Source organism: Kickxella alabastrina (genome assembly GCF_025024165.1).
Source record: "Kickxella alabastrina strain RSA 675 chromosome Unknown BX661scaffold_6, whole genome shotgun sequence".
NCBI classification, from domain to species: domain Eukaryota; kingdom Fungi; phylum Kickxellomycota; class Kickxellomycetes; order Kickxellales; family Kickxellaceae; genus Kickxella; species Kickxella alabastrina.
In genome coordinates, this window is record NW_026251477.1 from 581,884 (window position 1) to 596,102 (window position 14,219).

The window sequence follows — 14,219 nt, forward strand, 5'->3', positions numbered from 1 at the left end:
AGTTTTGTCAGACATTCGGTGTTTATTTCTGAGTACAAATTTATATCAGAGCGATGTAGTTCGATATCCAGGACTGTCAGTCTATTTGAGAACTTGAAATTGGGAACCTTGACTATAGTGTTGCTTCTTAGTGTTAGTAGTTGATGTGCGTACTTACCAACCAAACACTTTGAACGTTGGGTTCTCTAGAAGTTGTGTCAAGTAAATCAATATTTAAATGTGCAACATGAGGCATGTACTGCGTAATTTGATTTATAACGTGCTCAATTTGTTCGGGTACATCATTCGATTCATTTCTGATATACCTTTGTAATAAAAATATGTAACTTTAGACCAATCGTGCTTTTGCATTTGCATTAGTTCCTGGCTATTTGCAATAAAACAGGGTATTGCTGTATTTTTGTACAAGCCAACATTAAGCTTTTTGCGTACTTCAAATTATCAGTCGTTGACGCCAATCGAATATTGCTGAGCCAAGCCCTGGTGGTGCACTGACTTTCTGACCCCCAGGAGGTACACTGGTGGTACCTGTTACTCGATGTATACAGTGCGGTATGCAACTTGTCGCCCGGCCTCTCTCCATCTGTGGCAAACAGCAAGAATTGGCAGATAATCCTTCCAGTTTAGCACGTTCGATAAGCAATCAGCGATGTAAGCTGATATTCTCTGGATCATAATATCGTTAGACAGTTGGCGTTGGCGTTGATCATGGTTTAATAAAAGTGTAAACTAAGTAGCTTGGTGTAAATAATTTTTTTAAATAATTTAAATTGGCAAGAGAAGAGAGGGGCACAAAAAACAAGAGAAACTAGAGGAAAATGTTCACTCGCATAATGCCAAGTAAAAAATAAACCACACAGCTTATTGCTTCAAAGCATACAAATATGTCTTTCTGCTTTTAAAGTAGTATCAGATGACTTGTATGGATTGGTTGGCTCATAAACCTTTAATGTAGCTATAGCTTGCTCATCATTTTCCTTTATTCTGTATACGATATAATTTTTTAAATGGACCCCTTGGTTGATTTATTGTTTTTATTTTAACATGTCAACTTGCAGGATTAATAAATGAATGAGTTCAAAAACGACACTAACAAAATCGTAAGCAGTTTAGTGATGAGGATGGCAGATATACACAGCAGCTATTTGACCACAATTGACACTCTAGCTGGCAGATTAAGTAGTCAGGTTTAATTTTAATAATACCATGGCAGACACTTCCATTGCCAGGCAATTAGACCCAGGTCTGGATAGATCCCAACCCTGCTGCCCCTAGAATAATTTTTGTTATAGGGGCGTGTAGCCAGGTCTGCAATAGAGCCCATGACGGTAAAGATGGCGTAGTAGACGATTAGTCTTAATCATTAGCGCTAGTTTTTGTCTTTTTCTATATTTTGCACAATGGATATATTTTCTCTCTCTAAGTTGTAAGCAGTTTGGCTTGGTCGACTGCCTTTAATTAAACTGGCCAGCCGATTGAATGATGCTAAATGGACAAAAATACTCTTGATACACAGATAAATTGAAATAATAAGATAAATTGTATTACAGAATAAATGTGAAAAAAGAATAAATAAAAGTACAGATAGAATAAGTACGAAGTATGCAATAATATAATGTACGGAAAATGTGTGTATCAGGATCCACTCTGTCATTTCATTTCAGCGTGAGATGTTTTTATGCCCCTGGACACAATTGCTGACACTCGGCAACAAAACAAATTAAATGCCGGAAAAGAGCACGAGTTGTGCGTGGCGTGCATTGCTTGTGATTGCATTACAATTCGCTGTCGCTAAACGGCCTGGGTGGGCTTGGGTAGTCTCTTTGAACAGCAGGGGCATCCTCAGATGGGATCGCAGAAGAGGCAGACGACAACGCAGTGACAGTTAAAGCGACAAAAGACATAGTTTTATAAGATGATAACACTTGAGCGAGCAATAGCAATAATTAAATGCCAAAGAATGCGACGAATAATAGTACAAAAGAGTAAATGTAAATATAAATGCTTTAAAGTAAAAAATATATCGGTCTACGAATTTGTATGGAGGTTGTGCGGACTAGAAAATAAACAAGCGGGAATGAAAGTACAAAATAATACAGCTGTGGTGGTGGATACAAAATAAAAGCGGAAGGCCAGCAGTGGGAGAACGCACTCAATTTATAGAGTTATCTATACAAGGAAGAGCACGAGGATAATGTACATTCAAGAAAAAATAATAAATGCAGAGGGCTTGCCATTTTATTTTGGCCTACATTTCCGCCAATGGAAAAGTGAGCAATATTGCACTAGCAACGATTAACTTTGGATCGTACCGCATGCGCAAGACAAAAAATAAAAATAAAAATAAAAGGGGGATTGGAGGCTGCCTTCATTCCATGAATCGGGTCGCCAACACCCCCTTGCCATTGCCCTCACCCCCTCCCTCCTGGCCGACCTTTTCCCGCGTTCCCCTCGTTTCGTGGCAATATTTTGTTTTTCTACCCTTGGTTTGTTAGCTTGCTATGTCACAGACCCCAAATGTTTTTATATTCATCTGCCGCTCCAGCCTTCATTGAAAAAAAGGTCATGCACAGGGGGACGAATATTTTTTGGCAAACGTTCCTCTCCCTAGAAACGGTATGCCCTCATTGAGCAGACAATTTTTTCTTGGTGCTATTTTAAGACATGCATGCAGAACAAACTCATCCGCAGCAGAAAAAAAGGTATGCGTTTCATGAATGTGATTGGCACACCTCAAAAATATAACCAGGAACACACGCGATCACTTGACATGCACATTACTAAATCGCATATCGACTCATCTCTTCTCATCTTGTCTATGCCGAATTGAGACCAATCTCCCTTTGGGCCGCATTGCCCAAAAACAAACCCTCAGCAAGCAGCAAATAAAGGGACGATTCTCAGCGATGAAGAAAAATACTCGTCATGCACCATTGCGGCAATTCGGTCTGTATTTTGCTAGTCTACGCTATTCCCTTAAAATATTTTTTTTCAAATTTGTCATAAAATATCACGTGTATGAGAATAGCATAGACATTTCTATTTCACTCAAGCCCCATATTATTTGATATTTGGTTTCAGCAAATCTGGTTTTTCATATTAGGCTGGTTCATTGTGTTTTTTAATTGTTGGGTTCTCTAGATTTGAAAATATTGCTAGACATACATGCGCATGTCGGACACGAACGCATGCAAAGCTGGAAATGAATTTAGCAAAAAATTAATGACAAAAAGAACTGAACTCGGGGGTAATCAACAACCAAAGGCGACTAAGACGGATGTTCTAAGATACTCTTATTTTGGCTGCTCTTTCATTTTTCTGCAATTCCATAATATGTCAATATTTTATACAATGCAAAATTAAAAAGTGCTGCCAATATATATTTCCATGTGTTGGGCTGCAATTAAAATATTAACTTGCTAATTGTACGACAAAATTACAGCAAAAAATCAATATTATTACGCACATTGTGTAACAGAAAAATTCACTCAAGGCGGATATTGTACTCAAAACGAACAGTTACTAATTGTTTAAAAGTGCGTTCTCTTCAGTTTCCTCGGAATACGTAAGTCGATATTCCATATCATTACAGTTTTTTTGTTCAATATTTCCAACATGCGTTGAGTTTTAAAAGTCACCTGGCCATTTTAACAGATTGTTTTGGTAATAAATACTATCAAAATCCTGCCCATTAGGTTTCCCAAGCACCCAATGTGCGAGATGTAAATTGTTGCATCTCAGATTGCCTTTGCATTTAAAATAGTGCATTCCACCAGAGTTAGTAATATCCAAATGCAGTAAACATAAAAAGTAGTCATGCAATTTGGAATGTTCCTCGCTCGGCCGTCGTATTTCAATTATTGATAGGGCATCAGCGTGCTACTATTAGTTCAATTGTTTCTGCAGGAATGCCCATATTTTTTATAAATTGTCAGCAGTCACATGTCAAGACACTGTTACATTCCGCGTGTCATATTTGAGGGATTTTTCCCGGAGCTTTGTGCGGAGACAGATAAAACAAAAAAACGGCCTCCCTACCCTCCTATTCTGAATATGCTTATTCATGATATTGATGGAATATACGACGCAGAAAGTCTTTTAAAGCTCCGTCCACATCGACAAATAGCAGTAGAATTTTCTCAAGCTTTAACGCGTGTGATTTTAGAATTAAAAATATATATTTAGATGCTATTTTCAAAAATGCCGGGATGTTTTACCAAATGGTTTGTTGTTATTTAATTGACAACATTAGATTTTGATTGTTGACACAAAATTCCGAAATTAATTACACTGCTGCATGTGTGCAGAATATAAAAATGACATTGTATATTTTGATTTATTGACCATTTTTTATTTTTATTCTTCATGCAATGTTTCAGAATTAATGAGCAACAATACTCACTATTTCAAGTTTAAGGGGTGAGGTCAACTGAGCCTGAGCCCGTTTGCACATGATAATTCAATTTGGATTCCTTCTGTACAAAATACATAAATAAAAGTCCGTATTTTCGTATTGCATGCACAAAGCTGGACAATAGCAAATCCACGGCGGATGCTCCTCGTAGGAGATTCCGCACAAGCACAATGGTTTGCATTCTCACCACCTCTCTTGTTGAGTATAAAAATTGAAACTAATATTTGCTTCGTTCAAGGGCATTGTGTCGATATTTTGTAAACATGGAACATTCCGCATTTTCCGGTCAATATTTTATTTCGCTTTATTAGTACAATAAAACAACACAATAATATAGCCCGTACTCTCTAAAGAACACTTTTTGCTTTATTTTGCTTCTCGACAGCGTCCGTATATTTTTCCAAATGCATGCTGCTAAATCAGAATCCACCAAAATATTGTGTTTTGTTTCCACGCAGGAATATTGCTTTTTTAAATTCAAACAAAAGCTTGCGTATCATGAGTAATTTTTGTTGCTAAAAATATTTTGGAAATATGTCAGCACTCAGCAATGTCCGTTACAGTGTATTTATTCAATTTAGGTGTTTGCATTTTGAACACTGGGATCAATTTGATGTGCAATATTAAAAAGAAAGAAAAAGAAAGAAAAAGAAAAAAGAAAAAAAAAAAAAAAGAAAAAAAGAAAAAAGAGAGAAAATACATTTACTTTTCGACAGTTATGCCCGTGCGTAGAGCGCGCTGCATACATGCCACTTGGAATTTAGAGTCCCAACTCAAACCATACGACGGAATCAGCGCCTTGAGAATGGTAACCAGGTTCTGGTTCATATGCAAGTGCACAGAGTCTGCCGATCCCATGCTAGAAATGTCGCAGCGGCACATCGGACAAATAATGCCATACTTTTTCATCGATGTGCGCAGGCATGGGGCACAGATGTTGTGGCCGCAGGGCGTGGTACATGGTTCTGAACGAGCTCCTGACAGATCGGACACATCAGCTCGCCCTCGCTCAGTGCCTCCAAGTAAGCGCTCTCTGAGGTATACGTGTTGGCGCAATTTGCGTCCACAGCCGGATGTTCTGGTTGTCCAGCCGTATCATCTCGGCGAGCTCCGGAGATGGCACATAGGTACGCTGGATCTTTGCGCGCTTGTGTGTTCAGCAGTGCCAGCAGCCTTTGGGGAGTCTTGCCCTTGGCTTTGACTGTCATGCCATGTCTTCAGACTCGTACATGAAAAGGCCTAGGCGCTCGATGTTTTGCTTTCCCTCTTCAGTCCAGGGTGCTGGCTCAGAGTCGTCGCGGCGGAAGAAATATCTCCAGACGTAGAATCCGCTGACACCTTTCTCACGCCAGTACTTGACTAGGCGGTACAGCCCGTCGTAGCGCACGCCCTCCTTGGGCGCAAATTCGGGGTGCATCTTGGCCAGCTTGTAGCTGCGGCACACGCGGACGGGCGAGCTCTGCTTCCAATCGGTGGCCACGGCGCCGTTTATCTCGTCGATCGGCGCCGCACAAGAAAGCGCCAGCGACCTGTTTCCGCGGATCAGCTCCTGGTCAAACGACTGTGTCTTGGCCTGACGCTTGTTGCCCGACAGGTCGTAGCCACCAGACCCAGTGTAATAGAATTCTTCACCGTGATCATCGTCCTCGGGGTACCCGCCAGCAAGTACAATGGACATAGCGGGCGTGGTAGACCCACCAGCAATACCGCCCACGGGGGGCCGGTGCACGCCCGACTCGCTGACCTGGATGCGAACCTCCACGACTGACCAACACGTACGCCCGGAATAGAGCCAATGTGGTTGCTCGGCACGACAGTGCAGCTCTTTGACATGCCTGCACATGACTTGCCGCTTCCCCACTCTCTTTTTGTCGTTGCCGATGGCATCTTGGACTTGCGCGACTTTGAAAGGTCCAATTTAGTCTCACCAATAACAATGTCATTGGGGTCGTTTCGGCAGAGATCGCAGTACCAGTCGCCCTCCGGCACTTCTTTCAGTGGAACGTCAGGCAGCGCATATGATAGTAGTACCCGCACTCGTCGCATGCCAGCGTATGGGGCTCGTCGTCCTTGCCGCCGCATATAAAGCAGCCGCACTTTCTGCACTTGGAATCGAGGCTGTTGTCGCATTGGTCACACTTGAGCTCCACGGGGACTTCGTTGTTGCTTGCAGCCGGCTCAGCTGTGACTTCTTTTGTTTCGTCGGTTTTATCTACAACCATTTCTGCGGCCTTTTCTGCGACTGACTCGCCGCCAGCAGTGGTATTAAGTGTCTTTGCTGATTGCAGGGACTCGGCCTCGCTTTCAAGCACTGCACTCGGTTCGCGCCTGGGCTGCCTGAGCATTGCGACCAGCGTGGCGCCGTGATTGACGTTGTATGCAAACAAATCCATGCGTCCGCCATCTACACATTATATGAACATATAAAACCCTTCCCTTCTTAGTGTACAGCACGCTGTCGCAAAAAAGAAGCAAGCAAAAAGGTGAGGTACTAGGTGGACATTTATCATGACAGCGAACACGTACCTGCTTGCCCAAGAAAATCAGCCCCAGGTTTTCGGTGGTAAAATCCACGCCAGAGGACTCGGACAGGGCGTCTGCTGCAAGGGCGCGCACATTTTGGACGAGCTCCCTGCGCCCTACCTCGATCACTGCCTGGATACTTTCTGCGCCTGTGTATTTGACTTTGATCCTCATGACTGTGAAAAAACAAGAAAATAGCTTTAATTTAGTGAGAAATCACAAGTGTGGAATAGCGGAAGCAAGAAGAGTAAAAGTAAACTTTTTTATTGCAAACAAGAAAACAAAAAAATCGCGTAGGTGTGCAAAGAAAAAATAAGCCCTCGGAAAATGACTTGCCCCAAAGCGGGACATGTAACAATCAATTATCTCACATCTGTACGTTCGCGCAGATAAAATTGAAGTGGCGATTTTTTTGAGAACAGCTGGATCATGAAAAAACAATAAACTGACAAGGTGCTTTGGTCTATTTAAAAACAAGCCGAAAAAGAGCTATTGATACTATCCGGCTTGTCAATTCCAAGTCTGTATGGCACTCGCAAAAAAGGGGAAATGAGTATGCTCATAAACCCTTGTTTAATTCTTCTTTCCGGCAATAAGCCTGCCGAGGTTGTAGGCGCTGTAGATGGTTCCAAAAATGATGAGGCCGTAGAGACCCTTGACCATGACCTTCGATGCGGGTGTGCGCATGTAAATGGGGCCGTGGCCAGTCTACAAAAGCAAGTACAATAAGCGAATAACAAAACTGAACGGGATTCAAATTAGCACACTTGTTCCTAGCTGTTGACAGCACCGTTATCTCTGTGCCGCAAAGAAAACAAAGCCAAAATGGGTAGGTGGGTGTGGGGGAGGGGGGGCTATACAAACTCTTGTGAGCCTGCCACATCAAATGCTAAGCAGGGAAACACACCTGGTAGAAACGCTGCTTGTCGAGAATGGTCATTGTAAAAGTTGGATTTTTCGTTGTAGAAATACGAGTGAAATTTAAAAAACAAATGAATTCGAATTGATTTCAAAAAAGAAAAAAGAAGGGGAAATTCGAATTCACAAGCTTTCAATTTTCGCACAGGCTTGAGATTAATCTGTGTGCACACTACAAAGCGGTGGCGTGATAATCGTGACAGCTTACTTTCGAAATAGCGGGGGGTGCTCGAGGCTTCTTTATCGTGTTTTTTTTGGCTGCGAAAAGCTCATTGTTGGACAGATCGATTTACTGATCACGCTCGGAATTCGTGATTCATGATCAATCGGGGGTGTTTTTTTTCCTTGGCTGGCTAAGTTTTCAGTTCTATTTTGTAGCCTGCACCTGCTGCTTTGGGTGTTTTGGCAGTTACGCGCCTTTGTCTTCAATTGTCCACACAAGTTACTAATTTTTCTATACCTCATATACACCTTCATTTGCATATTATCATTTGCAAATGCCGACCTTTGCAGAGGAGCAGCTGGCAAAGTACGGGTGGAAGCAGGGCGAGGGTCTTGGGAAGGACAAAGCGGGCATAACGCGAGCCATCACCGTATCACGCCGGACAGACAACAAGGGCATCGGCAGCGAGTCGAACCAGTGGAATAACAACTGGTGGGACAATGTTTACAACAAAGCAGCATCCGAGACTAACAAACCCATCGCCGAGAACAAAGAGGAAGCTGAGTTCCAAGAAAAGATTGCGCAGGCTGCCAAAGAGCAGGACACGCTAAGCGAGTACCAGGGAATGTTTGTCAAATCAGCCGCATCATCCATGGTGGCCACGCCCGCCAGCGGTCTCTCGGGAGTGAGCACGCCTAATGGGCCTGTGAATCGTACACAGCTGGTGCGTAATGGGAATGTGCAAATGGGTGTTATGATTTCAGATGCTGAGCTGTTTGCTGCGTGTGAGGGGAGGATGGCGAGGAAAGGAGCGAGAGCGGATCAGAGCGGGAAACTTGCCAGGCTTGCTGGTGACAGCATGCCAAGGCCCGAGGTGGTCGCTAGAATCGAGGCGGCTCTGAGTGGCAGACTTGCAGAGCAGATCGAGTTGGCCAATCCCAAACGCAAGCGCAGCGAGAAGGACAAGAAAGAGAAAGAGAGAGAGAAAAAGGACAAGAAAGACAAGAAAGACAAGAAGAAGGAAAAGAGGGAAAAGTCCAAGGACAAGGAGTCCAAAAAGTCGAAGCACTCTGAAAAGTCAGGCTCTGATGACAGCACCAAAGAGTCAAAGTCCAAGAAGCGCAAGACAAAAGACATCAGGGACGAGGCATAAAATGGTCTGGTTTCTATTTGAATATAAATGCATGTACTTTAAACATACAAACGAAGCAAAAACAAAATTTTCAGCGAGTACTGCGACAAAAAACCCACAACATGTTGACTGCAGCGGCTTGGCTGTGCGTCCGATATACTTGCTTGTTTGCCTACAAACCAAAGTCTTGACATTGGGTACTTTACATATTGTCTGCTTTCAAACGCCAAAAAACAGTTCGTATCTTTCGTAGCAATGTTGAACCCGCCGTCGCTCGCATCATTCGATCCTGTGCTTTGCTCAGACAGCATCGAGTTCTATCCATTTGGGGACTCGCAGCAGCGGTTTCTTATCGGTACATACGAGCTCGTCAAGAACGACAGTAGCACTCAGGAGGCGCCCAGCTCAGAGGCCACACGCATAGGCCGCATCTACGTTTGCGATGCAATTGACAAAACTGACAAAGCCAACGATCCAGCAATGGAGATAGTTGAGCGGCAGCGAATCGAGACCAGCGCAGTATTTGACATCAAGTGGAGCTACAGCCGGGTTGCAGGCAAAGAGCTCGTTGGCGTAGCCTGCGCTGACGGCGAGTTATCAGTTTACTCGGCCAATGCAGCAAGTGACACGGAATTCCTATCGCCCATATGCTCTACAGAAGGGCCGACCTCTGAAGGCAGCATGTGTTGCTCTCTGGACTGGTCCAACAGACTCAATACCAGTGACACACCGGAGATTGCCACATCCCACAGCGACGGAAGCATGCGGATGCTTCAGTTTGCCGAGTCTCGCTTGCAGACGCTCAGCCAGTGGCAGGCGCACGATGCTGAGGCGTGGATCACGTCGTTCGACTACTGGAACCCGGCAATCGTGTATTCGGGTGGTGACGACGCTCGGCTCAAGGGCTGGGATACTCGTATGAATATGGATGATCCGACGCCGATATTTAATCTGCGGAAGCACGAGGCCGGCGTGTGCAGCATTCACCCAAACTTCCACCGCCAGTTCATGCTGGCCACCGGCAGCTACGACGACACGGTGATGGTCTGGGACACGCGATCGATGCGCCGACCGCTGGCCGAAACCAACGTTGGCGGTGGCGTTTGGCGCCTAAAGTGGCACCCAACAGAGCCCACGCAGCTGCTGGTCGGCGCCATGTACAATGGCTTCCATATCCTCGATGTCTCTGTTGGCGGACTCGCGCCATTAGCTGCCGCGGAGCTGCCCGAGGGTGCGGCTATTGCTATTGAAACGCGCACGTCGTTTATGGAGCACGGCTCAATTGCTTACGGTGCAGACTGGTGCCAGACGCATGCCGATTCGTCGAAGGGATGGCTTGTGGGCACGTGCTCGTTCTACGACCACGCCGTGCATCTTTGGCGTCGGCCGATTTGCGCTGCCCAAGCGTAAAACAAAAAACAATAGGAGAAAATGGTAATCTTGATCACGAGATTTTACTGCGTGACACAAAGTCGCGTTCGAGCAACAAATAGAAAAAAACCGTTTTTGTTGGCTTCCTTCTTTTTTAATAACTATACACCTTCGTTGCTATTTTCGTCTCAAATCGCTAACGCGTAAACTTTAATTCAAATCAACAGAATTTCTGTCAATAATGAACGAAAATCGCCATGCCACGCAACCCACATCGCTGAAGCCAAGCGAGCGCTCAAAGCTGAACGAGAGCTACCACAAACAGAAGTCAGTGACGGCAACAACAAACAAGCGCAAAATAGTACTCTCAGAGCAATCATCAAACTCGCTCAACCAGCCCACATCATCAACAACAGCAACAAATACGCACTCGGCAAGCAGCGACAAGGATGCAAAGAAGGGCACAAAGGTCGAAATTCCCGTCTCTTTGAACATCGACCCCTTCACGACCGATGAGTTCACAGACCCGCAGAACACCATGGACAGGATGCTCTCAGCCAAGGCAATGTCTGCGACCAATGAATATGCACGCGCGAGGGACGATGGGCAGTTGCCTGAGTCCACCAGCAGCAACAGCAGCACTAGGGTTTCTCCGCGGCTTGGCGAGGGCGATGGAATTGCGTCGCGCGCGCAGATAGTCAAGGCTGAGACCGATTTGCTGACGCTGAAGCATCAGCTTGTAGAGACCAAGGCTGAGCTGAAGGCTGCGGAGGATCGGTTGCGTGAAAAGGACGCAATTATTAGGGAGCAGGAGTCGCGCATCGATGAGCTGATCGAATCGCGCGTGCCGATGGACGATATGAACGATGTGATGGCTGAGAACGCTCGGCTTCGGAAAGAAATCGAGGAAAACGAGGTGATGCTGGCCGATTGTCAGCAGCTGCTGGAGATGTACGTGGCCAGGGAGAAATGAGCTTGCTAGCTGGGACCCGCCGGCCTCCTTCTTGCAGACAAAAAACCTAACCCTGACTATCTCTATATCTCCTGCATCTATACATTCTCTCTTTTAAAACTGCGGCGGCGGTCTTCTTTCCACCAGCCCGTTACTATTTTCCCGTTTAAGTTATCACAAATGCGAATCCAGTCTTGTTTTTGATCGTCGCTCACACACTCAAACCGTCTCTTGCTCTTGCTCTTGCTCTTGCTCTTGCTCGCGTTCAGTGCCGGGCAGAAATATACTCACATCCTCACTTTCCGTATTTACTGCTTTAGGGAGCGGTAAAGTTGCTGTGAGTAATCACACTCGCTATCGGTAGTTGTAAAAATAAAGCAAAAGGCGGCTTTTGTTCCGCCCAGCCTCGCCACAAGCGGTAGTGCTGCTCACATATACTACCCATGGGCGCATCCCAGCAATATCCGAATTAGTGCTGAGAAAAACTGCCCAATTAGAGCATCACAATGAAAAGATTTACATGCTCACTGCTGAAAATCACCTGCAATCCGTATCTGCAGCCAATGAAAAGTGCGTGTGGGCAATTGAAAATTTTTTTGTGATCATTTGGTAAAATACCAAGTGCCTCCACCGAGCAATTTCGGTTGGGGGGTGGCGAGAAAGCGAGGAGGCAAGGTGAATTGAATGCTCACAGATGTGAGGTTTGAAACGGCTGCCTGACGTGTATATAAAAGAAAGCATGTCCGCCCGGACCTCATTTTTTTGGTTTTTGTCTTTTCTTCATTCACATCTTGTACACACATATCTCCCTTTTTGTCTATAATCACACATTGTAAAAATGGCCAAGCCCGTCGAGACTTATGTAGGTATCAAGCGCGTTTGCTCATCCACCTGTCTTTATGACACGACACAGCACGGAGCGACACTGACACAACTATCGCATTTTTGCTAATTCGACAATCCGCGCCTCGTTTTGCTTTGCTTTGCTTTGCTTTGCTATCCACTCTTTAGAACGCTTTCCTCAACATCCCTCTTTCCGAGGCTGACCCCGAGGTCGCTCAGATCATCGAGCATGAGAAGTACCGCCAGTTCGCTGAGCTCGAGCTCATCGCGTCGGAGAACTTCACCTCGCAGGCCGTCATGGAGGCCAACGGATCGGCTCTGACCAACAAGTACTCCGAGGGTCTGCCCGGCGCTCGCTACTACGGCGGCAACGAGCACGTCGACCAGCTCGAGCGTCTCTGCCAGCAGCGCGCCCTCGAGGCATTCAAGCTCGACCCCAAGGAATGGGGAGTCAACGTGCAGCCGTACTCCGGCTCAACGGCCAACTTTGCAGCTCTGACGGCGCTCCTGGAGCCCTTTGACCGGCTGATGGGCCTTGACCTGCCTTCGGGTGGTCACTTGACGCACGGATACCAGACGGACAAGAAGAAGATCTCGTCGTCGTCGATCTACTTCCAGTCGATGCCCTACCGCGTGGACTCGGAGACTGGCATTGTTGACTACGACAAGCTGGAGGATAACGCGCAGCTGTTCCGCCCCCAGCTCCTTATCTGCGGCGCGTCCGCGTACCCCCGCGACTGGGACTACGCGCGCATGCGCAAGATCGCCAACAACCACAGCGCCTACCTGCTGTGCGACATGGCCCATGTCTCGGGTCTGATCGCCGCTGGCGAGCAGGAGAGCCCCTTCAAGTTCTGCGACATTGTCACGACCACCACACACAAGACTCTGCGTGGCCCGCGCGCCGGCCTCATCTTCTTCCGCAAGACCGAGGGCGAGGACAAGAAGAACTCGCTGGAGAGCCGTGTCAACCAGGCTGTCTTCCCCTCATGCCAGGGCGGCCCACACAACAACACTATTGCGGGCATTGCTGTTGCGCTGAAGCAGGCTGCGTCGCCTGAGTTTGTCCAGTACGCCAAGCAGGTGCGTGCCAACACCCAGGCTCTGGCCAAGTCCCTGACAGGCCACGGATACCGGTTGGCGTCGGGCGGCTCCGACAACCACCTGGTCCTGTGGGACCTCAAGCCCCAGGGCCTGACCGGCAGCAAAATCGAGAAGATCTGTGAGCTGGTCAACATCACGCTGAACAAGAACTCGGTGTGCGGCGATAAGAGCGCGGTGACGCCCGGTGGCGTGCGCATTGGAACCTCGGCGCTGACGTCGCGTGGATTCAAGGAGGAGGACTTTGCGCGGGTCGGTGACCTGCTGCACCGCACTGTGGAGATCGCCACTGAGGTGCAGAATGAGGCTGGCAGCAAGCTGCTCAAGGACTTTATGACTGCCGCTGCCAAGTCCAGCAAGATCGGCGAGCTCCAGAAGGAGATCGAGGCCTTTGCCACATCGTTCCCCATGCCCGGCTTTGACGCGTCCAACCTCAAGAAGCCCCAGAATCACTAAGCTGAGTTGCAGCGCAATAACCAAAATTTTTATTTTCATTTTAATTCATATTTCTGTCATCATCCCACTTCTTTTTTCTTAGCTAGGCTGCAGAGGCTTGAAAATTATTGGCGTATCAGTTTTTTTTCTTCCTTTTTTTGCTCTGCTGTTTTATTTATTTGTTCGACACGCTACACCAAAGAAAAGAATGAGACCACAAGTATCCTGCAAATCGACACCCTTCCCCTCAGATAAAGTGTTTGGAAACTAGTGGCAATAGCCCACTGCAGTTGACCATATTACCCAGTTTTCTGCTTCTTTTGAAGAGAATAAGCAGGTGCAGATGGATTCTTGCCCACACGCTTGG

The 14,219-nt window shown here is 46.4% G+C and overlaps 6 protein-coding genes across 6 annotated transcripts; 4 read left to right on the forward strand and 2 right to left on the reverse strand.

Annotated features, from left to right (window-relative positions):
- Positions 1–5,013: 5,013 nt before the first annotated feature.
- BX661DRAFT_179752 (PUA-like domain-containing protein) lies at positions 5,014–7,202 on the reverse strand. The gene is given in 6 exon segments (XM_051535305.1): positions 5,014–5,379; positions 5,459–5,522; positions 5,546–5,615; positions 5,644–6,153; positions 6,171–6,278; positions 6,419–7,202. 6 exon segments carry the CDS (start codon positions 6,805–6,807, stop codon positions 5,117–5,119), a joined length of 1,404 nt encoding a protein of 467 aa, XP_051393162.1. The 5' UTR covers positions 6,808–7,202; the 3' UTR covers positions 5,014–5,116.
- A 308-nt stretch (positions 7,203–7,510) lies between these two features.
- BX661DRAFT_197268 (cytochrome c oxidase subunit VII Cox7) lies at positions 7,511–7,877 on the reverse strand (the record flags this gene model as incomplete). Its single annotated transcript, XM_051538117.1, has 2 exons — positions 7,511–7,645; positions 7,845–7,877. The coding sequence occupies 2 exons, from the start codon at positions 7,875–7,877 to the stop codon at positions 7,511–7,513; spliced, it is 168 nt and encodes a 55-aa protein (XP_051393163.1).
- Positions 7,878–8,206: 329 nt separating this feature from the next.
- BX661DRAFT_179756 (uncharacterized protein) lies at positions 8,207–9,256 on the forward strand. The gene has a single exon (XM_051535306.1). The coding sequence runs from the start codon at positions 8,353–8,355 to the stop codon at positions 9,169–9,171; it is 819 nt and encodes a 272-aa protein (XP_051393164.1). The 5' UTR covers positions 8,207–8,352; the 3' UTR covers positions 9,172–9,256.
- Positions 9,257–9,405: 149 nt separating this feature from the next.
- BX661DRAFT_141540 (WD40-repeat-containing domain protein) lies at positions 9,406–10,560 on the forward strand (the record flags this gene model as incomplete). Its single annotated transcript, XM_051532894.1, has 2 exons — positions 9,406–10,332; positions 10,372–10,560. The coding sequence occupies 2 exons, from the start codon at positions 9,406–9,408 to the stop codon at positions 10,558–10,560; spliced, it is 1,116 nt and encodes a 371-aa protein (XP_051393165.1).
- A 202-nt stretch (positions 10,561–10,762) lies between these two features.
- BX661DRAFT_169909 (uncharacterized protein) lies at positions 10,763–11,494 on the forward strand (the record flags this gene model as incomplete). The annotated part of the gene is made up of 1 exon (XM_051533571.1): positions 10,763–11,494. One exon carries the CDS (start codon positions 10,763–10,765, stop codon positions 11,492–11,494), a length of 732 nt encoding a protein of 243 aa, XP_051393166.1.
- Positions 11,495–12,187: 693 nt separating this feature from the next.
- BX661DRAFT_179759 (serine hydroxymethyltransferase) lies at positions 12,188–13,943 on the forward strand. Its single transcript, XM_051535307.1, has 2 exons — positions 12,188–12,335; positions 12,485–13,943. The coding sequence occupies exons 1-2, from the start codon at positions 12,312–12,314 to the stop codon at positions 13,871–13,873; spliced, it is 1,413 nt and encodes a 470-aa protein (XP_051393167.1). The 5' UTR covers positions 12,188–12,311; the 3' UTR covers positions 13,874–13,943.
- The last annotated feature ends 276 nt before the right edge of the window (positions 13,944–14,219 follow it).